This window comes from Ptychodera flava, chromosome 2 (genome assembly GCF_041260155.1).
Source record: "Ptychodera flava strain L36383 chromosome 2, AS_Pfla_20210202, whole genome shotgun sequence".
NCBI lineage: Eukaryota > Metazoa > Hemichordata > Enteropneusta > Ptychoderidae > Ptychodera > Ptychodera flava.
Window position 1 is genome coordinate 40,993,703 of NC_091929.1, and position 25,262 is coordinate 41,018,964.

A 25,262-nucleotide genomic window follows, 5' to 3' on the forward strand; every position below is an offset into this window, starting at 1 on the left:
AAAATGTATGGTTTATATATTTCGACAAACATAATCAAAAATCTATATACTCTAAGCAAACTTTTACTTTGTACACATGGATCCGCAAGTCAGAGGAATATTTTAGTTAAATAAGACAGCAACCATGAGACCATAGAATATACAAATGGTCGTGTTCGAGGACACCCTGTTACAAGCACAATGGTTTTGGACACAGTGGCAGGATAATTTACTTGTGAAATAAAGTTACAATTCATATAGCCACCTGCTAGTTAGCAGGCCACCTGCTAGTTAGCACAGCTTTTGTATGCAATTCTCTGCTTTCCGTTGAATGAAAAAAGTGCAGAAAAACCTGTGATTGTTTTAGAGAAGTCTACGAGCTAACTTATCAATAAATAATCAGTAACTGGATGAGCAGAAGAATGTTGGACTGAGAATTATACTACTGTGCCAATGGAAGCCATCAGAATGTCGAGGCTAAAAATGTCAGACTATAGTCATTGACAGAACTAAACTGCTCGGATTTTGCCAGAACTGTCACCAACAGGCTTAGGAAAATACTGATTCTTTTTGTGATGGAAACTGAGCAACAAGGTAGTGGCTGATTAATCATTTTTATCATTTCTAACCAGTTACTCTTCAAAATGAATGGACTGTCTGCAAAAATAAACCAGAAAAACTTTGCAAAGTTCCTGAGAACAGCATTTCCATCTGGAATAGTAGCACAATATAGTACCACACCTAACTCAACATAAAATACTCAAAATATGTAACATGAAACAATTTTAGAAATCAGAAATCTGATGAGACATAACAAGCTGGTATCTAAATGGTAACTAAATTTCAAAATGTAACACTTACATGAAAAATACTAATTTTGACTGACAAAACAATACTTCCCTTCATCATTGCTACATATGAAACAAGACACAATTTTAAGTCAATAGATATGCATAAATTTGAATAAATTAGTAACACTGACATTCTGAAGCTAACAAAGTCAAAAGGTAAAGTTAAAGTTTGATAACTATGGTACATTTTTTGCTCCCAGGGTTTTGACAAATGTTAATATCCATGCGCAAAGTAAAATAAATTTTTGATCTGGTGCAGCAAGGGGTCGATGGAACCCAAATTGCTACTATGGTGACAGTCAATATCTTTATGCATAAATTTAAATAAATTAGTGTGATGATTCAGTACAAAAGTGCAAAAAATCTGTACAGTGTAAAACATAGATGAAACAAAAATTTTCTGTGTATAGTTTACAGAATTGATGACGTGAATATTCTACATTGTTGTGCAAATAGGGTGTTAATAAATAATTGAAGGACTTAAGGTAGTATGCACCTCGAAAGTGAAAGACTTAAACTTTGCTCAAACTTTCCATAAGGAATCTTTAACCATTTCTTTCAAAACCAATAATAAAAATATGGGGTCACCGTGCAAATTTTGGTACTAGAGAAAGAAATTACCAAGATTTACCGATATTTGAAATTCAAAATGGCCGCCATCCCTGTGTTAACGCTATGGAGAAAAATAAAAATTTTCGAATTTCAAAAAACTAAGCCGGTGAAAAGTTTTCTTTCACCAAGAGCTTTAAAATGAACCCCCACATGTGGTATATCAGAAGAGAATTGTAAAAGTTTGAGAGTCCGAATGTCTGTCCCCGAGGTGCGTTCTAACTTAAATTCTGCTTTTGTTTTTAATTCCCCACTCACTCATTTCACACAAGATGTACTTCATATCAAACTTCCTTATCAATGTTTGTGCACTTAGCTAAAGAAAATCTCAACAATATCTAACATGACGTTTTTGTTTCAGTCTTCAATAAACATGTTTTTTCATTGTCAGCTTCCATGAAATAAATTACAATTCTGGTGATAAATTATCATATGACATCGGAGGACCGTTGCAGATATTAAAATTCCAAGCATGGGGGAGGGGTAGGGGGCAATGGCTGTGACCGATGATCTTTTCATTATTTTTGTCCTAAAACAAACTGGTGGTTGTTTTTATTTGTCCCCCTGTAGTATGTTGAAATACCGAGATAAGCCAAGCATGCACTTTGCAATGTATACAATATGCAACGTTATTCCTGACAAACGAATTCTGGCCTGGACTTAAATTTAGTAATAAACGATAACATTGGATATATCAAACACACAGGCTACAGTGCAAAGTTGAATACTAGGTCAGATGACCTTCAGATGTTGAACAAGAAGAAGAGAATAAAAATTTCGAAAATATATGAAATGTTACAACTAATAAATAGACTTTCACATTTTTTATCTGTGTAAATCCATCCCTACATGTGTAATTTTAGTACAATTACACAATAATATCCTCCAAACAATATACTATGTACGTTAACATTACAGTCTACTGAGTACAGCGTCTGGACTTGTGTGCAAACAAAACCTGGAATGATTGCCATTTTGTGAGTTTCCTTTCTGCCTGCTGCATTTGGGATTGTTCAAGTTTACCGGCATGGTTCCTTGAGGGGAAACTAATCACGTCCGTAAATTTGGACAGAAAAATTGACCAGTGTTTACTGTTTTTTTATGTGACTTCGTATGACTCTGTTGCAGGTTTCTACATGTGTGTTGTGAGCAATTCACACGCTGAAGATTGTTAAACTCCATTGCACACACATATCACATTGTATCACATGAACATCGTATGGATGAAAAAATTTGCATGGTTACCCTTTGAGTGCTGTAATTTTTGCCACCAAAATTTTAGTACAACATTTTACCAATTTTTATGATTTTTTCTGTAATTTTTTGATAATTTTGGCCCAAATAGCCATCATATTTCATTGGCTACAGTTTTTCATCAAAATTTTTGGCAAAAATCTGAAAAAAATTTGACTGGGGTACATTTTATAACGGCGACAAAAATTGATGTTGGCACTCAAAGGGTTAATATCTCATTGGTTGCAGCAGGCAAGACTTTGAACCTCAGCTTTGAATAAAACATTCATTCCATTTTACCTGAGTAAAAAAAAATTAAAATCGGCATCATCATCTGGTCTCATAAACTTTTAAATTTTTACGAAAGAAATCACTAGATATTTCAAGACAGAACAATCACCTCTGAAAAGATTTGTAATCGAATCTGAATCTGAAAATCAGTTGATTGAACATTTACAACTCAATATCTGAGAAACTTACAGGGTATTTGACAAACATGACATTGTGACAGTTAACTTGATTTGCCATAAATATATATTCATGTTCCGGTGCTGAAAAGAACACACACAACAATAAGGCTAGCTTTGGCATTGACCTTGAACCTCTACTGTGTCTAAAATTACAATATTCTCTAATAAATGGTCTCAAAATTACAGAAACATATCATTTTGGGAGAAAGAAATACATTTTTGAATTCAACAGGGTTAAACCCTTTGAGTGCTGTAATTTTTCACACTGAAATTTCAGTGTAACATTTTACCGACTGTTATGAATTTTTCTGTGATTTTTTCAATAATTTTGGACCAAATGGATAAAACCTTTCACTGGTTACAATTTTTAACCAAAATTTTGGAAAAAATCTGAAAAAAATTATTTAGATCTGGAAAAAGTTGCTAACAATGATACATTCTATAAATGCAACAAAGGTTGGCTTTGGCACTCAAAGGGTTAAAATGAAACAAACATAATAATTGTCTGATTCTTTGAAGATCACACATTTCTCATTGTTTGCCTGGCTGACAGATGTAATCATACAGTCCACAGAAAGTTTTCATTCTGGTATACTTTCCTCGTAATGGTAAGAATCTGCTAACATGTTTGTACTCTTTCTCATATTGTACAAAATATTTTTGACGTTTGACATATATACAAACATTGTATAATACCAATATTATTCATATAATGTCCAGTGAGTAACATGCAGAGGACTAACCCTAAAACAAAAGTATTTGCCCAACTTTTATATGAGGGCGCCCTTGCACCATCAAGATCTGTTCAGTCTGCGATGAGCACTACACTTCAACTTTTACATCAGTTGTGAATTCATCTCAGTTGCCAACCTTATTGTGTAAATGTCTCGTAAATATCAAATCTTTCATAAATTTTTGATAAATAGAAATGACTTTATTTTTTTCAATATCTTTCAGTAATATTACAGCTTCACTGAATGTAAATAGAATTGCATATAAACTCATTTTTTTAACCATTCTTTTCTAAGTTTGTTTTTACATAACAGTAATTTAGTTTTTGACACTTACATGTATGAGACAGACAAACACCTGTAAGTTTTCATAAATATTTAAATTTGCACTCAGTTATTACCGCAGGAAAATTATAATCTTGACTTGGTGGCTTCAACTTGTTCAACATGCTGGGTTGAAAGAACAGCAAACTCGTCCTCTCTGAAAGATTATTTAAAAAAAGTGAAAATTGTAAGATATTTATTAAACAGCTAATGAATCTGCAAGAAATTGACAACATTTTGAATTATGGAAATATGAAACGTGAAACAAGGAGTTATTTCATAAATTTGTTAGGTGATTTATCAATCAATTTATCTGATACACAAGGACAATTATGCAAATCACTGTTCAGATGACTGGGATGTTTTAACCCTATCCACACCCATTCTGTGTAAACAGGTCCACAATCACCATTGATAACAATGGGTTTTGGCCAAACCATGGTGGTGAAAGGGTTAAAGTTTTCTTGATACGGACTGCTAGCCAGGTTAAGACTGGATGCCCACATAGAAGTCTTCCTTCTGAGCAGTGCTCATAGACATGTAAAATTTGCACACAAAACTGACAATCATGATAGGAGTGCTGCAATTTTTTCCTCCAAAATTTTAGTGCAATATTTCACCAATTTTTTTGAAATTTTTGTGTAATTATTATGATAATTTTGGACAAAATGGACATAACTTTTCATTGGTAACAATTTTGATCAAAATGTTGGGAAAAATCTGAAAAAATTTGTCTTGATCTGAAAAAATCGTCCGCATGATAATTTACATAAACAACAAAAATTGACTTTGGCACTCAAAGGGTTAAGCACGCAGTCAAGGAGTACTGGAACCAATGAACTTCAAAATATTCAGCTCAATTTGGCAGGATTGACACTCCACTGACTTCTTATCTGAATTTGTAACAAAATTCAATATCTGATTTGTTTTGATACTTACCCTACATGTACACTCTATACAAGCATCGTCTTCAAGTTTCCATCTGTCTCCGTCAGCGTATATACCGCCCTCATGCACACATGTAATGATATTATCATCATCACTTTTGACAAGCTCTTCTGAAATGTCTAGACTGCATACATCATCAATGCACAACGGACAACACCGCCCTACCACACTGACAGTTTCTTCACAGGGGAGGTCTGCACAGCTCTTATCTACACAATCTATTCTTCCATTCTGTGAAAGCAAACAAACAAATAAATAAATAAGTAAATAAACAGAATGAAATAACCACTTCATCGCTATGATTACCAAATGATATGATCGATGTTTCATTGCCTTTAACCCCTTGATGACCTTGAAAACCCCTTGATGACCTTGAATGCAAGAAATTTCTGGTGGTGTTGCATATGAATTACTGTATGCCTCGAGTGCAAGAAAATTCTGTTGATATCCTTTCAGTTGGTATGGTAATTTTCTTTCACTGTTGCAGGCAAAGGGTTAATGTTATATAAAACATGATGCTTCAAGACACACTGCACGTGTGACAATTTGAAACACTACACATGTAGCAATAACAGCAAGTCATTGTAAATGATATAGTCCCACTTGATCAATGACTTTGGAAACCATTGACAGAAATGATGGTAGTGTTGGATTGTGTCACAAAACAAATCAACGTGCATGTGGATGACATAGGAAGTAAACCTTGTACCAAGTTTGAAAGAAATCACTCCAGGCATCACTGAGAAAATTTGCGTCCAAACGAACACACAGACAGACTCACAGACAAAAATCAAAAGTCCCCCTGGACTTTGTCCGTGGCGACTAACAACCACACAGTACAGAAACACACACACACACACACACACACACACACACACACACAGACACAGTGAATGCAATACTTTACCTGACATTGGCATGTCTGGCATTGATAAGTCCATTTATCCCCACTGTCATAGACTACAGGATTTTCCTGGTGAAGACACTGACCATTGAAGTTACAGTGAGAGCAGCATTCCAAGTCCACAGTATCTGATGAACAGTCACACACATCAGGCTTACAGTCTGCTTTGCCATCCTACAAGTTTAACACAATTCAATTCAACATTACTTTATTTATCCAAAAACTATGCAATCAGATTTGTGAGTTAATGACACATTTACATTTATAACTCCGCTCCACACAACACTTTAACTATGAGCAGCTGTTCTGCAGTTGAAATAAACAAAACTTTGCCTATTTGACCAGCTAGCTGGAGACTTAAAATGCCGCAATTGAAAGCAAATTTAACATATATTACAACAAGTGAATAATATCACACTACAAAATTCAGGAAGCTTTTCCAAGCTTATGATGGTTGTGAAACAGTAACAAGCATCTCAGTGGTATACATATTATTTTGGAATTTATGATCTGGATTAAATTCTAACTACTGAGGAGCTGTGGGTCATAAACCTCTCGATATAAACTAAAAGTGTTTTTCCTGGGGGCTCCACCTACATACTCCCGACCAACATGACTCCCTAGGTTACTGGTGAGTAACACAAAACACTCTGTGTCCACTTAATCTCCACTCTTTTCAGTGCTTACACAAACTGAAATTTCAGTTTCTAGACTGTAATGACGGCAAGGTGAGAATATGTTCATACTGAAGAGTTGCAAATTGGTAATTGCATGTCAGTAACTTCAACATACTTTACCGAGACGGAGAAGAAGAAAATTCAAACAAAAAGTCATAAGTATATTCTAAGAATGAACATAAAAAGGGTTTTCCTGGGGGCTTTTGGCTGTGAACTATCCCTGACCCAAATGACTTCCTAGTTAACTAGTGATTGACATACACAGCTATCAAACTTTGTCAAATAACCTACATTCATGCCTATCAGGGCACAGCTATTGTCCCATTCATAGACTTACCTTACAAGTACATGAATAACACTTATCATCGGGCTTGAACTTCTCTCCATTGTGTTTTTCCTGTCCTTTGTACATGCATTTCCCATGACACTGATCAATGTCATTACACTGGCATTGGTATCCACCTTCTTCATTGACACAGGTCATGTCAGAGTGGCAAGTGTGTCCCTTTTTGTTCTTAGGGCTGCATTCATCGATATCTGTAATTGCGATTAGAGTGGAAGTTTGAACATAAAAGTGAAGCTTCCTAAGAGTGGAGCAACATTTCCCCACTATGTTACCATGCCCTGCCCGTCGCATTTTGATTGGTCGAGCTGAACCACGTGACTGACCACAAATACACAGTAATGGTTTGTTTACATGCCCGTGAATATGAATAATAAGATTAACAACTCAAAGTATCGTAACTTTACACCTAAAACGTAAATCATAATCAATCACAAAATAAAATGGAGCACTTGTAGGTCAAGTTGAGATACTTTTTTCTGAAAAGATCTCCGGATTTGCCAATTTTTTACAGCGCGCGTGAAAGTGCGTCGCGTATTGCTCAGTTTCTGGGGCCAGTTGTCGTTCGCTCCTGAAATTTTCGGAAATTTTGACGGTTTTCTTGGGTTCGCTGATAATATAATGGAACCGAGCCCGTTAATTTGGCTTTCCTCTCGCCCTTGCCCACAAATAAACGTTAATGGTCAGCGCGTCGCCCGTTATTTCTATACTATGTTACTAATCTCTTTGCCTGGCTCCCTGCTGTGGTTTTCAGATGAGCAGCTGAGTGTATTGATGATATTCTTATGGATGCAATCCCAAAACTATAGACTGGTTAAATTTGCACAAATGTCCTAGGATTCTCCTGAGACAATTGTGCAAATGAGTAAGACAACTTGGTGGTACGACCAAGGTTACAGCATCTACTTGTGTGAACTCTACATCCTACTCTGAATAAAATTCAACACACTGTACACTATGAGAAAGGCGCAAACTTTAATTGATAAATTTGTAGTGGTAAAAATAACATGAAAGCCACTGTGACAGTGATTTTCCATGGCCTGGTCATGACATCATTGAACCTCATGAATATTTAATATCAACAGAGTTTGAACCCATTAGACAAGCTTTAGGTATTTTGCCCACAACCGATTACACATGTTCATCAAAATATATACAACAGCTAGGCCAGTCCACAGTACAATAAATTACCCACAATTCTCTATGATTTGTACTTTTCTAAAAACTTTTTCAGTTCTGCATGTAAGCACTAATGTGCAGCATCAGAATAATTTTTAAATAATATCTAGTAAATGTAGTTTAGTTTAGATATATCAGTGAAAGTTTGAAAATAACCGCTAAACAACCAGAAAAGTCACATTCTTTAGGTACTACAAATGCCATACTTTTTAGGCAGCAAGTTATGACGAACTGAAGGGGTCATTCTCTGAGAAAACTTAGCATGCAAATTTCTTTTGTCACTTCCTTTGCAAAAAATCAATATCCTTTTGTTTCATTTATTCTGAATGGCTGAGGAAACAATCTGTGGCAAATTTTACAAAAATGCTATCTCCTCTCTCAATTATGCATAATTTTCCAAATTATTTAAAATGAGAATTGAGAAGAATGGTGTGCATAAAAGTACGTTTTCAAAATTTTGATAAATAGTCTGTGAATTTGTCTACACATGGGAGACATGGTAGACTTCACTCAGGAATCTTCGAGGATACAATGAATTCTGGGAAATCTACAGTACTGGGCCAGTCCAAAAATCAATGTATTTTGATATTGAAATGTCACAATTCACACGAGTTTTTTCAAATTTCTTTTATCTGAGAACATAGGAGGGCCATCTGTTTTATAAACTAACATGCAAATTCAATGAAAATTTGCATATTTTCCATACAAAGTCTTTTTGAACATTAACCTACCTTGGCAGGTTGCTCCATAACCAGTGTGTGGTAACAAATCGCTATGGTAACCAGTCTTGCACTGACAATAGTAGCTCCCTGGTAGGTTGATGCATTCTGAGTTGCTATGGCAATTGTCAATGCCTGAAGCACATTCATCAATATCTGTGTAAATTGATAATAATGAATTTTAACTCTCGATTTCACTGATGATGTGAATTCAACTAATAAGATAAAATGCACCTCAGGGACAGATATTCCAACTCTCAAACTTGTACAGACTTTTTGTTCAATCTCTTGTGGGGACTTATTTTGAAGCTCATGTAATAAATGAAGTTTTTGAAGGCTCATTTTTCCGGAAATTGAAAATTTAATTTTTCTCCACAGAGTTAACATAGAGATGGCAGCCATTTTGAATTCAAGTATAGGTATATGTTAGGTAGTTTGTTTCTCTAGTAACATACTTTGCATGGCAACCTCTGACTTTTGTTCTCTCTTTCGAAAGGGAAAAATTTAAAATGTCCTTTCAGTAAGTTTGAGTAAAAGTTTAACCCTTTCACCCCCAGTTCCCTGTGTACAGGTCCAACTTTACCATAGAAAACAATGGATTTGGGTCAAACTATGGTGGTGAAGGGTTAAGTCCTTCAAGTGTCACATACTACCGTAAAATGAGCAATATTAGCAACACATACAGGTTGCATTAATGTTCTTAAGCTGGCTGTACTAACCTGTTTGACACTGGTCACCAATGTAACCAGCTGGACAACGACATGTGTCTGGTGCCGCACACAAACCACCATTCTTACAGCTTTTACTACACTTGGCTGAAAAACAGAGATACAAATATAAAAAGTAGTGTTAATTATACTGTGCTCCTATGCTGATCACAATTCACAATTACTTGTCCCACATATTACCCACCAAGCACATTAAGTATTTCACTAGCCCGTACTTTATTGTTCAGAACATTGGGTTTTGCCTTCAGCCAAGCTTTGAATGTCTACCAGAGGCATAAAAACTATTATACTGGTAAATCACTAGAACATGAAAATCTGATGAACCTACAATGTTACTTATTTTAGCATAATCTCAACAACTTAAATACGATAACACTGGAAAATCTACATAAGATGGTTTCTGAAATTGGAAATTTTTGACTAAAAACATTAAAAATATTCTCAGAAAATTTAAATATCCATTATTTTGATTGAGCTTTGAACAACATTTATAAGAACTCCTGTTAGATCTGCCAACCAAATTTAAAGCAAATTGACAGCTGATTTCTGGGGATGGAAATTTTTAGACCAAAAATGACGAAAGTGAAAATTTACAAAACAGAGAAAATTCCAAAAATTAATACGAAACGAAAAACATGACAGACTTGCTGCATGATTAATTTTTAAACATTTTCAAGCTTATTTGAATATCGTTGGGACTAACATTTCAAATCAATGAAATTTTTCACATGACTCATGATACGCCTATACACCAAACCCACATTTATAGATGCACAGGTTCTAAAATATTTACAGTTGACGGAGCTACGTACACACTGGCTGACAGGCATTATTTTTGTACACAAACACAAGACATTACCATACATGTAGGAAAATGGGAGCTAAAACTACCAAAACTTTCACACTATTTGATATCTAGAGATTATTTTCCACAATATCCATACCTTGACAATAGAATCCATTGCCCTCGTATCCTGTGAAGCACTGACATTTATAGCTACCGACTGTGTTGATACACTGGGCATGCTCATGGCATTCATCCACTTGGTCTGCACACTCATCTTGCTCTGAAATAGATTATAAAATGACAGGGAAAATTAGGAAATAAACTCACGTAAGTGTACGTCCCTGTCCTTGTGTGAAGAAAAATATGTTTACTGTGATTTCGAGTCTTTTAAAAGCCTGGATTTCCTTGTACATGACAGAAAATCTCATAAAGAGAACCAGTTTTTATTTCCTAACAACAAATTTTTTATATAATTACCCCTTTCCTGCCAGACAGAACCGCTTTCTCATCTGTCAAGTCAGTAAACATCAGTATTGAGCAAACCCGCATAAATCTATGCCACAAATTCAAAACATTTTCCAATACATTTCCGATGAACTTTAAACTGAACGTATCGAGAGGCTAGAGATCAGAAAAGGATTATTACCTATGCATGTGTAATCGTCCTCCTTTTTGTAACCATACGGGCACTCACACTTGTATGATCCAGGAACATTGACGCAAACTGCGTTCTCGTTGCAGTGATGGCCGTCTGGTCCACCAAAGTTCTCACATTCGTTGATGTCCTGACATTCTCTGCCGTCGCCGATAAAACCGTCATTACACTGGCAAGTATAGGATGCAGAGATACTCCTGCAAGTGGCATTGGAATGGCAATTGTTTCCTTGACAGTAATCAACACCTATAAAAAAAAAACATTCACCAATAATGAATAAATAGGGAACTTTTGGTTTGTTTTTAAAACCATGTGTTGTCTTTCATACATGTTAAAGAATAGTAAAGTACTGAGAGAGAGAGAGAGAGAGAGAGAGAGAGAGAGAGAGAGAGAGAGAGAGAGAGAGAAGGAAGAGAGGGGGGGGAGGGAGAGAAGAGGAAGAGCGAGAGGGGAGAGGGGAGAGGGAAGGAGAGAGAGAGAGAGAGAGAGAGAGAGAGAGCGGGGAGGGAGGGAGAACGAGAAGAGAAAGAGGGGAGAGGGAGAGAGAGAGGGGGGGAGAAGGAAGAGAGGGGGGTTTCCTCTTACTGACTGAAAATTCCTTTTAATGTGACCAAAAATCTACAGATACAACAGTCATGGCATTTTGTCATCAGGGTTTTACATGACGCGCATTTCTGCGTCCTTTACGCATAAAACCGGACGCAGGACCCCTCAAAAACTAAACCACGCGTCCCTTGGGACGCAGCAATATCTGTTGCTGGTGTACACCTTGCGAAGCTGCTGAACACGTAAAAACACATCCCAGTAAACCTTACCGACCCCGTACTTTAACCCTTAAAGTGCCGCGTCGGTTTATAAACCGACACGGCATTCTCGCTCTCAGCGCCACGTCGGTATATAAACCGACAGTGATTGCGTTCTATGCTTATACCTAACTTAGCTATGCATTGCCGAACTCAGCCAGAAGGAGGGTATTCCTGACCCTTTGAACCCACTTTATTACCATATAAGGACTAAAATAATGACATCATGCAGCCTAACAATCGAAAATTCCAGTAATTTATGCGAACTTTCTTCAAAAGAGGTCAGCGGTTTTCATGAATATTTAATCAGGTCTGCAGTTTCACCCGTACGCGGATACGGCCACAGTGCATTGAACGAAACACGTACGTACGTTTTGAAAGCTTTACCATGCCGTAGACACGGAAGACAACTATATTATGCCAAGCTACTGCCCTCTGGGTGATAGAAATGATAGATTTTACAGTTTTTTTGAGAATATTTTATGGAAAAAAGACGCGATTTGGTGACCAAATCGATCGCGATAGTGAACTTCGAACGTATCGGCGGCCAAGATGGCGGCACTGTGTGATGCCTAACTCTCGACATGAAACCCGAGGTTAAGGTTTTCGAAGTCCAAAACATGCAAGATTGAGAAATTTGTAAGGATTCGGTTAAATTGAAGTGTATTTTGTGAATTTTCAAGCGTTTGACTGCCAAAAAGCCCTTTAAACTGTTGATACTTGACCTCCGGCCGTCCTGAAGCGAGACGGCCATAACAGTCGACCCGGTTTGTAAATGAAATGTAGTTGTTCTGAACTGTTGACATTGTGAGACATTTCCTACGTGTTACGCATTTTTTTAACTGAAATAAACCGGACATGAAACTTTTTCTCGATACTTAGTGGTTTCTTTCCATTTTGTGGCGGATTTTGTGGCGTGCTTGTCAAAAAATGTGATCAAACTTGGCGAACGGATTGACTAGTATGTATGGTAGTACGAGTCCGTGACTCGATAAGCCACAGATAGTTACACACGCGTACGTGAATTAAACTAATGTAAGTTGGGTCAAACACCAAAATTAATCGATAAAAAGGTTAGTGAAATGTGTTTTTGTCTTCAACTCTTCATTATAGTTATACAGGCGGTTCAAACTATACAGAGTCAGTTGAATATGCCCTATAGTTGTGTGCATGTGTTGCACAATAGTTACCCCTCCATTAGACTCTCAACAGTCGCTGTGCCTTGTTTTGTGCGCGCCCACGATGGGCCTGCATTCGAAGGCTACGCTGTGCTAGCTGTGAGCACGCGCTGCCAGACACAGCGACTGTCCGTTCTTGCAAGGATATGAATATTCATAAGGGTAGTGTCGTCAAAAGAAACACCTATCTAACTGGGCGGAGAAAACTTTTGCTTGTAGCTGGTAGACTTATATACGCAGTATGTTTTTATTTTTCATTTTTAATTTTATTTGGCTATGGTACTTGTCATTTGTTTTTGATTGACGGATGCGTAGAGTTCTATAAAGTACCCGGATCAGGCAGAAATCCGACCGGTCGCTTGCAAGAACGTCCAGACCCTGGGATTCGCGTCGCGTCCCTGAAGGGCGCGCGCGTGTTCCAACAGGGAAGAACGCGAATCGCAGGGTCTCTGCCAGACTACCCCTCCATGTACAATATGGAACCTTGTTGTCTCTGTGTATGCAAATTAATACTAATTGAACACAGTGAAGACCATGGCATTGATAAACTATAAAACATTTTTGTGAAATAAATTGGGACCCCCATATTTTGATGTAGGACTCCCATTTTCTAACACCAGGAGTCCCAGGGACTCTCAAAGTTAAAATTGATGTAAAACCCTGTTGTCATTTTTTTAATTTAGCATAGATGGCTCATATTTGAGAAATGACATTAAAGAAACTACCAACAAAGAAAACAGATGCCGACTGCTGTGTGATGTTGTCGGAATTAAATCCCTGTATTTTGTGAATAACCTAATATTATTCTCATTACATCTGTCATAATTACCTCGACAGAATTTACAGCATTCTCCCGATACAGCCAATTGTTGATTCACAGGACAGTCAAGTGTCGGACAAGTCTGTATCCTACAGTCTTTCACGAATCCATTCTGTAATATGATAAAAATATAGCTTCAAAGACGTGTGCTACCATTTGATCAGAAAAGGAAATTACGTTCAACATATACCAAACATGAAAGCTATCAGAGACAAGAAGTTTCAGAGATGATAATATTTTAGCCAAGACGAGAAATCTATCTCATATCTCTCTAATCTATCTCATATTGATGCCTGAAATCTTGCAAAGCTATTAGAGACAAGAAATTTCAGAGATGACGACATTTCAGCTAAAAATAGGAAATTTTGCTTAATCCCTCTCATAGTATGCCTTATATCTTACCTCACACCGGCAGATCCTGCACTTGGCGGGTGAAAACACTTCACCATCATCATATAATTTGCGACCGAAGCTGCACTGAACTAGAGAAAAAAGCAACAGATAAAATCGTAACTTATTTTTTGAACGACAGGTTCATGTACTGGAAACTGCCTATATGGCCGCTTAGTTATTAACAGAGAGCATGCCAGATTATAAGTTAATTTCTGCAAATATGATTATTGTACCGCAACGATTTGAGTTTGAGTGGGATTCATACAGGGGTATCAAAGAAATTGTAGCTCAGATGTGAAAACTGACAATGATGCCCTGTGCTATGGTTCAGGGCATTTTACTAGAAGTTGTGACGGGCAAATGGTAGTTGATGGCGGGCGATCTAGAAGTTCAGTCATCGTGTCAGTCATTCAGACCGTATTTCATGAGATAGGTAGACTGGCTGTGGGAAATATATTACTTTACCTCTGCAAATTTAGGCGATTGCATTCAAGATAAAATGCTGCATTCAGTGAGATTTAAACTAAGCTCTCTGCGTTTTTGTTGATTAGTCTTTGTGTTTCCATTTTTCAGTTGAACATTACGCAATATGAAGACAATATGAATGTCTATTTTGATGGATTTTATATCTGCATGACAAGTCTTTCAGAAATTAAATGCGATAAGTTTCAAAAGATTTATAACATTGTATTTTATTTACTGTTATCTTTTCCTGAATTCTCCAGTTGGTACACCACCTACACTGAAAGTAATGCCACGCCACCCCTCTATGGAAATATCACTTTTTCTTGGTCACTTGTGTGCCCATTATACACAGGTTTGACTGTATATCACAAGTTAAAGAGTCTTGTTTACATACCTCCACAAACAGGACAGCATTCACCGTCAGGAATCACTGGATGCTTGCATGAGACCTCACCACAAGGTTTCGGTTCACACTCAACGTTACCACCCTGAGTAAAATATGATAGAAAACACACATGATGGTACTCACATCACTTTTCATAAAATGGTGATTTGAATTTTTTTCGTGGTGGTCACATCCTGACACATTTTATCGTCGTCATATATTTATACATCCAACTCATGACTTTTTGACAAATCATTTATACATATTCACAACATTTGAAAATTTTTGACCAAGATGCAACATGGTGACCTTTGAACTTACAGAACATGTGCATTCCTGACAGCCTTCTGTCCATCTTTCTCCGTCAGGTTTAAACTGACCGTTGTGTTCACAAGGTTTCTGACAATTACACTCTTCCAGCTCACTTATCCTTTGTTCAGCTACAATAACCTAGATCAAAAAAAAAATCATGATAAAGGCATAAGGAAGGTCAATAAGATGATAATATTTCACACAGTGTTTATTATTAGTGTACATCTCTTGAGTGTGATACAAACTTTTACTCTAACTTTCCTCGGTGAAACTTTCAACCATCAGGTGTCATCATGCAAAGTTTGGGACGAGAGAAACAAAGTGCCTCACATTTACCGATATTTGAAATTCAAAAAGGCCGCCATCCCTGTGTTAACACTATGGGAAAAATTATTTTTTTCAAAAAACTACGAGGGTGAAAGTTTTCTTACTATGAGAGCCTTAACAAGAGAGAGCTTTACGAGATGTTATTTTTATGCATGATTTTACATATCACTTTTTTGATATCACAAATGACTATCTTGTCAGTTTTGAAAATTGCGGGTAGATCATCAATTTTCCAGGATTTAATTTCATTTTCATGGACTTTTCCGGCACTTCTGGGAGGCCTTTCCAGGAAGCATGTCATTAACACACTTTGCATAAATGAATATTAAGAAGTTCAGTATTTGAGGGTGAGATTCGATCAAAGTGTATTTACTTACTCTGTTTTCCATAGCTTGCAGCAGGCCAGACAGTTTGGCAATTTTTTCAACCATCTCCTGGTATTCACCGCAGGTTGGGCATTGTCGCTCCAAGTCCGGGCACTGAGTCAAATAGCCGTGACTTGCTACAACCAATTTCACATCTTGTAACATTCCCTAGACCATGAAGAAATATGATCATTTTAGGATCAGTGTGACAGATGTATCCTTGCTGACAAAATTTCTGCCCATTCAAGCCAATCTAGGAAATTTCTTTGCATATATCATACTTTTTATGAGCCAGTAGTGTTTTCAATGTCAACATCAATTCTTGTTCTACTTCCCAAAGCATGTTGAGATACACAGTATTCAGCTTGTCAACTAAGCCTGTACATGTGTAAACAGCATTGTTATTGTTGTCAAGTGAATTCTGGTCTGGACTAGAATTCAAATGTGAACAATAGCAGTGCATTTTAAACATATAAAGGCTTTGTTGACAAGCTAAATAGCTAATGATTTGCAGCAGCTTTGGGGAATAGAACAAGAACTTGCAATAGACATACAACACAAAAATCACCATCAGTTACAGCTAATGGCCCTTTAATACTTTAATATGTACGCATTTCCTGCATCAAAAACAGCCGTCTTGAGTCTGTGGTGGTTAGAGACCACCCTGGCTACAATCAAAATCAACTACAGGGCAGCAATGAAGCTACAATTTTACTAGCCTGTCTGAAGCTACAAAGGATACACACAAGTGCATAATTCTTGGGGTATAGTTGCTACACAAACCCAAGGGACAGCCCTCTAGCTACCTTATAGTTTTATCGGGTTAATTGGGTCTAGTTGTCTGTGGTTGTTACCCAATATTCAGCACAGATCTTCAATACCCTAGATAAATTGTGTTATAATCCCATATCTCGATGGTTGTAACGACATATACCAACCTTGAAATAAGCGTGTTCGCTTCTTTGTCCGAGGTACATCACCAAATTCTTAGTGTCAAGGTCAAGGTCTGGCTTAAGTATGACCCTCTCATATACTTTTTCACAATTTACAAATAACGACAGATGAGTCCCACTGACTGTGAGGGCAATCTTCGTCCACTTTTCAGGAACAATTGGGTATTCAAACTTTTCTGTGTAGACAGCGTCATTTGACCTGTACAGAAACTTGATTTCATCCCGTCGTGTGCTTGAGTGAAGTTCTAAATATCTGTGAAAAAAAAACACCCGCTGATCTAGTGAATCTCTTCAGAGTAGTATATACAGGAGCATGCTTTGATTTTTTGTGACTGGTCAAATTTCAAGGTGTAGTGCAACCACTGGGGGTCCTTCACTCTCAGCAAGTGCTCAGAAATGCTTGACCAGTGGACAAGGGATTGACCATTAAATCTATACAAGGAGGGGCATTATGTGGAGAGAAAATTATGATTTTCTGAACTGCTATGTTTGAAAAAAAATTTCAATGTGATTGGAAATTAATAAACAAGAGGAACTTAGGGGAAATAATTACAGCACAAGTAAACAATCAATTTGCTAAGTTTTATTTTGAATGCCCCTCCAAAGATATAATGGTTTGTCCCAAGGCTGTACTGTACAGGTAAAGGATGAGTGCAACCATTTGGATAATGAGGAGGGACACACACCATACATTTTTTGCTTGTATTTTAGTGATGAACTCCAAATAACTCACACTCCAGAAAACCTTTCGTCTTAGTTGGCTGCACTTCACTGCTCAACTGGTTGGGTTAATTCATAAAACTTCGCAGCCATTTTAGTAAACTATTACAGACTCATAATGCACATGCAGAGTTTATTCGAATCGTACTTGGTCCCATAGTTTTTGAATAGCACTAATCAAGAGGCTTCATCCCTCTTTACAATCAATGTTTGGTACACCCTGTTATTTACCATTCTGTCATTGGACATCTTCACTAAAATAGAGGGGTGTCCTTAGGGGGAGGGGGAAAGAGTGTTGCCAAAAGTTTGTGATTGCGCATCTTCACTAATAGAGGGGTATTTTGGGGGGGAGGGTGTTGTCAAAATGCTTTCTTTACAATATCAGGAATGATAGGTTTTCAACACAACATGAATGCAAATGTGGACAAAGCTTGTTAGTTTTTTAAAAATTGGGGAATGGCTGACCGTGAAGATTCATCGTATAGGTGCACCCTCATACACTTGATGTGAAAGCACCCATGCACAATGAATCTTTCATTCCGGGTAATGGATGTACAAATAATAGTAAGATTTTTAATGAATGTATTTCTGACTGGATGTAAAAGTGGGTAAATTGGCTTTATATAAATACTTACCACTACATTTGGGACAATGTCACAATTAATGTTGAAAAGAGATACATGTTCTATGAAACTTTCCATATTATTATGTTCATGTAACATGATCATGTCCTTATGAAAGCGGCATACTTATGAGTTGCAGCCATGCTTGTTTCCAGCGCAATACAATTTATGAACAAGACATCAGCGCATTCTCTAAGCCATAACACTTTGCATTATACTTTGTAACAGCCGTAAACACGCTCTAGCATTCCTCATCACTGCAAAGCTAATTTGTTGACCTAATGACTTTTTGAATTTTACAACTGCCAACACCATCTGAACAATGACTTTAAACCATTGTTTTGCACCATAATATCTGGCAGATTCCATGATTCAATTATACTATGACACTGTTTGAAAATGCAGTGTTGGTATCTTAAAACGCAAACAGCTTCAACTTTTGATAATACTTTCATTACTTTTGTTCTACAAAACAACTATATTTTCCCTACAAGTTTGTTGAATACAAAGTATTGGAACAGCAAATAGGAAATTGTCAACAATTTTGCAATCTTATTTTCAAGGTAAAATGCGCCTCGAGGACAGCTAATCGGATTCTCAAATTTTTACAATTCTTTTCTGATCTACCACTTGTGAAGGCTCATTTTAAAGCTCTTGGACTAAGTAAGAAAAAAAATCGCTGTCTTAGTTTTTCGAAATCGAAAATTTGGTTTTCCCCATAGAGTTAACACAGGGATGGTGGCCATTTTGAATTTCAAATATTGGTATATGTCAGGTCATTTGTTTCTCTAGTACCAAACTTTGCACAGTGACCCCTGATTGTTATTCTTGAGTTGGTAAGAGTATGGTTGAAAGTGGAATTGAGGAAAGTTTAAGCAGAACTTTAAGTCTTTTTACGAGGCGCACACTTCCTTAACAAGAAATTCTAGTCTGGATAAATCCAAGTCATTTATCGGATATTTGGGCGTGATTTTGGGAATAAAGCAAGAAAATGTATTTCACAGACAGAACAAAAATACTAGAAATATTATCAAAAGTTACAGCTGATGAAATTTATATTGTATGGGATTGATTTTAGTACCGTAGTGAGCTATCATAATATATTTGACCACTATAATTTGCATGGAGCTCTTTAAAAATGTTGAAAAAGCATCAGTATTTAAATGAACTTATACGAGCAAACATGAGTTTTTTGTTGCTGTTTTAATGTAAAAAGCATGAAGTATGGTGAACGATAATGTTTGGTCAACTTAATTTTACAGAGATTATTCACTTCAAACAATCAGTTTTTGTTGATGAACTTGAGAAATCTTACTCACTGTGTGTCATTTGAAGCCAGAACTTCACTGTCAAAGCGAGAATAACACAGAATTCAAGAGTGAAATTGTGAACACAACCTTTGACCTCTAATGTCATGTGACAAACTGATAGATAAATAGAATCATTCATTTAGAAACGGGGATAAAAGGTTTGATGAATGTCAGATATACAAAGAGTAGATGATCTTCAACGTGAACCAAAAGTGAAAGTTATTTTGTTTGTGGTAATAACTCCAACTAGAATACTCTTTTCATTGACAACAATAATGAATAGAAACAGCGAAGCATATCAATACTTCAAAAAAACTGTAAATAACAATTTGTGAATCGATAAAAAATAGAAAGGGGTCCAAATATACATGATCTTTACTCTATCAAAATTCCAGCATCTATCTGTTGAAGTAACAATGCAATTTGCGCAGGCATGTCTCTAACAGTGCAATATCATTACAAAACATTAATTAGCAAAAAAAGTGTCCATTCTTAGCAAAGTTTAAAGTTTTCACATGAATTTGGATTTCTAACACTTGCTAATTTTGCAATTTTTTTTCGAAATTGCCACATCTAAGCCATAAATACTTTTGCAACGCAATTTTTCTCAGCACTTCATGAGCACCTGTTTTCATGTCTTTTAACCCTTTATCACACTACTTTGGCCAAAACCTGTTGATGTTAAAGGTATACTGTCACCTGTTCCAATTTTACCACAGTTACCATGGAAAGAGAAAATCTAACCAATCACAGATTTTAAGCGGGTGGCCGCTTTTTAAAAACAGCGCCCTCACATGGGCATTTTGAATACCAAGGAACGCCCCTTTGACCATATATGGGCATATTTAGATCACAGGTGACTTTATACCTTTAACAGTGGGTATTGACTTGTTTACTATGAATGGGGAAGTATAGGTTGAATGCATACGTTTGACAAAATAGTTACATAGCATTTTTTATGTCCAATGAGATTTCAGAATGCTTGTTGTGACAAGCCAACATACATGTTTTGTAAAACAAAAATATTAACATGAAAAGTCACAGGTACTTTCCTACAACGATAGCCAAAGAAATCCACTGTAGCAACTGACCATTCTAACTATAGCTGGACACATTTTTATACAATTTGAAATGTTTGGGTCTAACAAACCTAAGACTATTGCCATCAAAAACAAACATCATTATGTAGTTATAAGCAAACATGTTTACAATTACTTTAATCAAAACAGCCCTAGGACTTATATTAAAAGCGGGATGGGGAAGGGGGGTGGGGTGGGGGGTATCGCTGATTACATTTCCATACTTACTTTGACCTTCCTTCCGATATGGCAAACAGACTACCCGAATTCCTGACATCTTGTTTAATTGAGGCAATTAGCGTGAATTCATTGGTGGACCTCAGCAAGTTGGCTGCTTTCTCCATGACGTAGTCGGGTAGCTCCAGAAATCTGTTGGTATCTGTCAAAATCAATTCAAATCAAATGCAGATTACTGAATCCTTCGAAAGAGTAGGGGTGAAGATTTGCAGACATGCAGAGTTTCACATTATGGGTAAACCTATGGTGCCTACCTTTTTGCATTGTAAATGTTCTAGGCAGGGACATTGACCCACCATTTCCATAATGCACAACGTACATAGTAGCTGGCACATAAACTACTACATTTGTGTCAATGACCTTTTTGTGACCTTGAGGAGAGCTACCAATAATAAACACTTTCAAAACCAAGTGAATGACCCTTTCTAGCAGACAAAAATTTTAATTTACTGCTTTCCCTTGACTTTTTAATGAAGTAGTTGGATGTGTTTGTTGGAAACTGGAATATTTGTGATTTTACTCACAGTTCAACTGCAGACAGTCAGTGTAGAGATTTAATGTCATGTGGAAGCATTACAATTGCACATGAAAGGAACTTGAAAAGTGGTCGCACAATATGTATCATGGTATCTTTGTCGAAAAAAAACTTGTATCAATCAAATTTACGTTGTGTTCACAATCTTGGCACAAAGCAAAGAGAAATGATTTCACATACGGATGTTTCAGATTTACTGATAATTAAAATTTGCAAATTCAATGTATTTTTTTATCAATTATGTACAATGAATGTAATTTTACATCTCCTTCTACCAGTTACGTATAATAGTGAGAGTAGTTACTGATGGCATACAAAACTATAGGGAAATTTGCATAAAAATTTTATCACAGAAAAGCTGACCGTGAACTTAAGTGTATCACAGGTTTCATTTTAGTCAAGTATTTTGGTTTTGTAAAGATCAAAAACATGTTGTGTTTCTTTAACTAACTACAGAGTAGCAAGCAGAAAAATCTTTTTTTTTTGAAAAATCTGTGCCTGCTAGTGAGACTAACAGCGCCCTCATTAGGTGAAACAAGGTGATGAGAGAGATATACCAGCATGGCCAAAGAGATGTGATTGTAATAGATATGAAAACAAATGTGACAAGAAAGCTTTTCAAATACCTCCGTGATACCTGACACCATGAAAATCACATATTTGGCCTAAATAGCATCAAAGTTTAAGTGCGGTGAATCACGTAATACAATCCGGAAGTTTTTGCATATTTTTATATTTTTATCAAGTGCATTTTGTTTTTTTGTTCTAAACTTGAACAAGAAGATTGCACTGAGAGTCGCGGAGCATATCGTCAGTGTATGTACTTCTCGACATCTCATTAAAAGGCAGGTGAAAGCTAAACAGAACAACAGTTGTAAAATTTGACAACTGTGATTAATGAGAAAACGCATTCAGAGATGAATCACAAGGCTTATCAGACAAATGATCCAAGTAATTATGTCTCCGTAATTCTACGAATATCATTCTTCAGATTCTAATGTTAGAATATGACACATCTTGTATGAATTATTCATATTTGAAGTAGTCACGCTTTTTGATTCAACGCACGATAGCTGACCTACTTCATTGAGGGAGTTATGGGTAGTAAGTAAATATTTCCGGCATAGTTAAATGGGTGTGTAATTTTTTTACAATCTATCCTATACATCGTTTAGCAGCTCTGAATTTGCTTGTACAAAAGAGCTTATTATTAACCCTTTGAAAGCTGTAATTTTTCTAACCAAAATTTTACTAACTTTTATGAATTTTTCTGTGCTTTTATGAAAATTTTGGACCAGATGGACATCACATTTCATAATAGTTACACTTTTTTATCAACATTTTTGCAAAAATCTGAGAAAAAATGACTGGGGTATATTTTATGAAGGTGACTAAAATAGACTTTGGCGCTCAAATGGTTATAAGTTGATACTGAAACATTAACTAAGAACTGAATGAGATATTGAAACAGTCTGAAGTAATGTAAATAGTCCAGGGTGGTAGGAGAAATATCTTTTGATATAAAGAGTGTTTTTATTGCATGGTAATGCAGCTATGTATCTGACGTCTTGGGGTTTTTTATAGCTGACCCCACGCTGTTACAAATATTTCATATTGCCGTTATGGCATTCAGTTGCTTTGGAATCAGGTACTTAGGCCTTGTAAGTGTTTTAGGAAATAAACTCAACATCAGAAAGTCAGAACGACATGAAAAGCTTTGCAATAAGGTAGAAAGCACCTTGGGCACAGATTTAGGCCTGTTACCAATTTTTTAACAATTCCTTTCCAGGTTTTCTGTTTGTTTGACCCAGTTTGTAGCCCGAGGACTACATGAAGTTTTCACTGCCTTGTATTTGAGAAAATTGAAAATTTCATTTTTCCCCGGGGAGTTGCCTCATCAATAATGGTATAGCAGTAACTATGAATTTCAAATATCAGTAAATATTAGATATTTCTTTCTTTTAATCCATAACTTTTGCATGGTGACCCCTGATCGTTATTCTTGATAATGAAAACAAAAATAATTTGGCATTGCCTTGAGGAAAGTTTGATCGGAAGTTTAAACTTTCTGCTAGAGAGGTGCATACTAGGCTATTATTTAGTTGCATCAACGACAGAGAGTATCAAATCTTTGCAAAGTAAAAACTTTGATGATGTCACAAAGCAAATCTTGTGCCATCTTGCTGTTTTGCAGTGAAATTTTGACATCCACATCACAAATCTGGGACAATTACAGAGATTAATTTCAATAGACACATTCTTCGCAAAAGGCGTTTTTTTGATATTTTTTCTTTCTTTAGAACAAATCTTTAATCTTATTCTGTACAGGTTTGCTAGCAAAACTTGATTTTGTAACAGTAGCATCCATGTAAATGTATAATATGCAATTTTTCTATATTCAGCAATGGTCTTACACAAACGTCTACTTTGTTCAAACAAATAATGTGCCATTTTAAGTACCGTAAGATTTAAGAAGAGGGATTTCACCAAAAACGTAAACCACCACCTTCTTGCACTGATGTGGTGAAATTTGGTTATTGTCACTATTTGCCTTCCTATAATGTTGTAATTTTCTCCAAACCAAAATATCAACAGCAATGATCAACATGAGCTATGGCAATGATACAGTACAGTTTCAGTATCTTGTAAAGCGTGGACAACGTATCAACATGCTCATCAAAGTTCATTGTAGCAACTACATCACTTTATCTGCATTGTCAGCATTCTCTATCTTGTTATGATCACACATAAACCAGAAAATTCTGGTTCCGTCAAAGATGTTACAACATCATTTATCTGTACTAATGGCTTTCCCAGCATTCTCGATCTTTTGTCATCAACCAGTTACACTTCATGGCATCTTTGAAAATTAGTAGATACCAACCTTCAGATCATATACTGAGTAAAAGGGGGCCTCTAGCTGTGTTTTGATCACCAACTTTAGTGACTCCCTAGGTTATTCATAATTAATACAAGATGGTGTCTGTGTCCACCAATCCTCACTCTCGCTTGAGTTGACAATAGCACAGTGAATGTACAAGACTGCCTCGCAGAGAGTTGTTTGAACTCTCAAACTTTCACAAAATTTTTATTCAACCACTTGTGAGGGCTCACTTTATAGCTCAAGGAGGAAATAAAGTTTTCATGGCTCATTTTTTGTGATATTTTCGTGATATTTAATTTTTCCCCACAGATTTAACACAAGGATGGCGGCCACTTTAAATTTCAAGTGTAGGGAAATATTGGGTAGTTCCTTTTGATTTGAAGTGCATGCTACCTTAAAAGTGTGCTTAAATTTTGAGAAACTTGCAGTCCAAAGTATACTAAACATGTTAAGTATGGTTTAAATTTTTCCGTTCAATGTCCCATTAAGTGGTCTGCCATGTGGATATCTAACAAATTACAATTACAACTGACAATTGTTCCGAAGTACTTCAATTTGTAAAATTTTTGAAAAGTCACGGGCAGCGAACAGAATAATTCAACAAAATTAAATTCGGTACAAAGAAAGATTAATATGTGTATTCCTGAGATGATTTTTTGTCCTTGATGGACGCAAGAAAACTCAGAAACATCAGATAAATTTAGAAGTGACATCATCAGAATAGGATAGGACTCAT

At 36.3% G+C, this 25,262-nt stretch overlaps 1 protein-coding gene across 2 annotated transcripts in view; it reads right to left on the minus strand.

Moving 5' to 3' along the window:
- Nucleotides 1-2,000: 2,000 nt before the first annotated feature.
- Nucleotides 2,001-25,262, minus strand: part of LOC139120735 (protein kinase C-binding protein NELL2-like) — a 49,774-nt gene continuing 26,512 nt past the window's right edge. The window contains exons 3-18 of one of the 2 annotated variants that reach the window (XM_070685277.1): nucleotides 21,099-21,249; nucleotides 19,801-19,827; nucleotides 17,124-17,391; nucleotides 16,198-16,353; nucleotides 15,503-15,631; nucleotides 15,191-15,284; nucleotides 14,341-14,420; nucleotides 13,948-14,050; nucleotides 11,129-11,383; nucleotides 10,640-10,762; nucleotides 9,687-9,782; nucleotides 8,980-9,123; nucleotides 7,064-7,263; nucleotides 6,053-6,223; nucleotides 5,137-5,376; nucleotides 2,001-4,354 (exon numbers count right to left, since the gene is read on the minus strand). In XM_070685277.1, the coding sequence (XP_070541378.1) occupies nucleotides 4,316-4,354; nucleotides 5,137-5,376; nucleotides 6,053-6,223; nucleotides 7,064-7,263; nucleotides 8,980-9,123; nucleotides 9,687-9,782; nucleotides 10,640-10,762; nucleotides 11,129-11,383; nucleotides 13,948-14,050; nucleotides 14,341-14,420; nucleotides 15,191-15,284; nucleotides 15,503-15,631; nucleotides 16,198-16,353; nucleotides 17,124-17,391; nucleotides 19,801-19,827; nucleotides 21,099-21,249 (2,276 nt within the window). In that variant the 3' untranslated portion in view covers nucleotides 2,001-4,315. The remainder of the gene's footprint in view (nucleotides 4,355-5,136; nucleotides 5,377-6,052; nucleotides 6,224-7,063; nucleotides 7,264-8,979; nucleotides 9,124-9,686; nucleotides 9,783-10,639; nucleotides 10,763-11,128; nucleotides 11,384-13,947; nucleotides 14,051-14,340; nucleotides 14,421-15,190; nucleotides 15,285-15,502; nucleotides 15,632-16,197; nucleotides 16,354-17,123; nucleotides 17,392-19,800; nucleotides 19,828-21,098; nucleotides 21,250-25,262) is intronic. The other variant, XM_070685287.1, reaches the window with a different exon arrangement.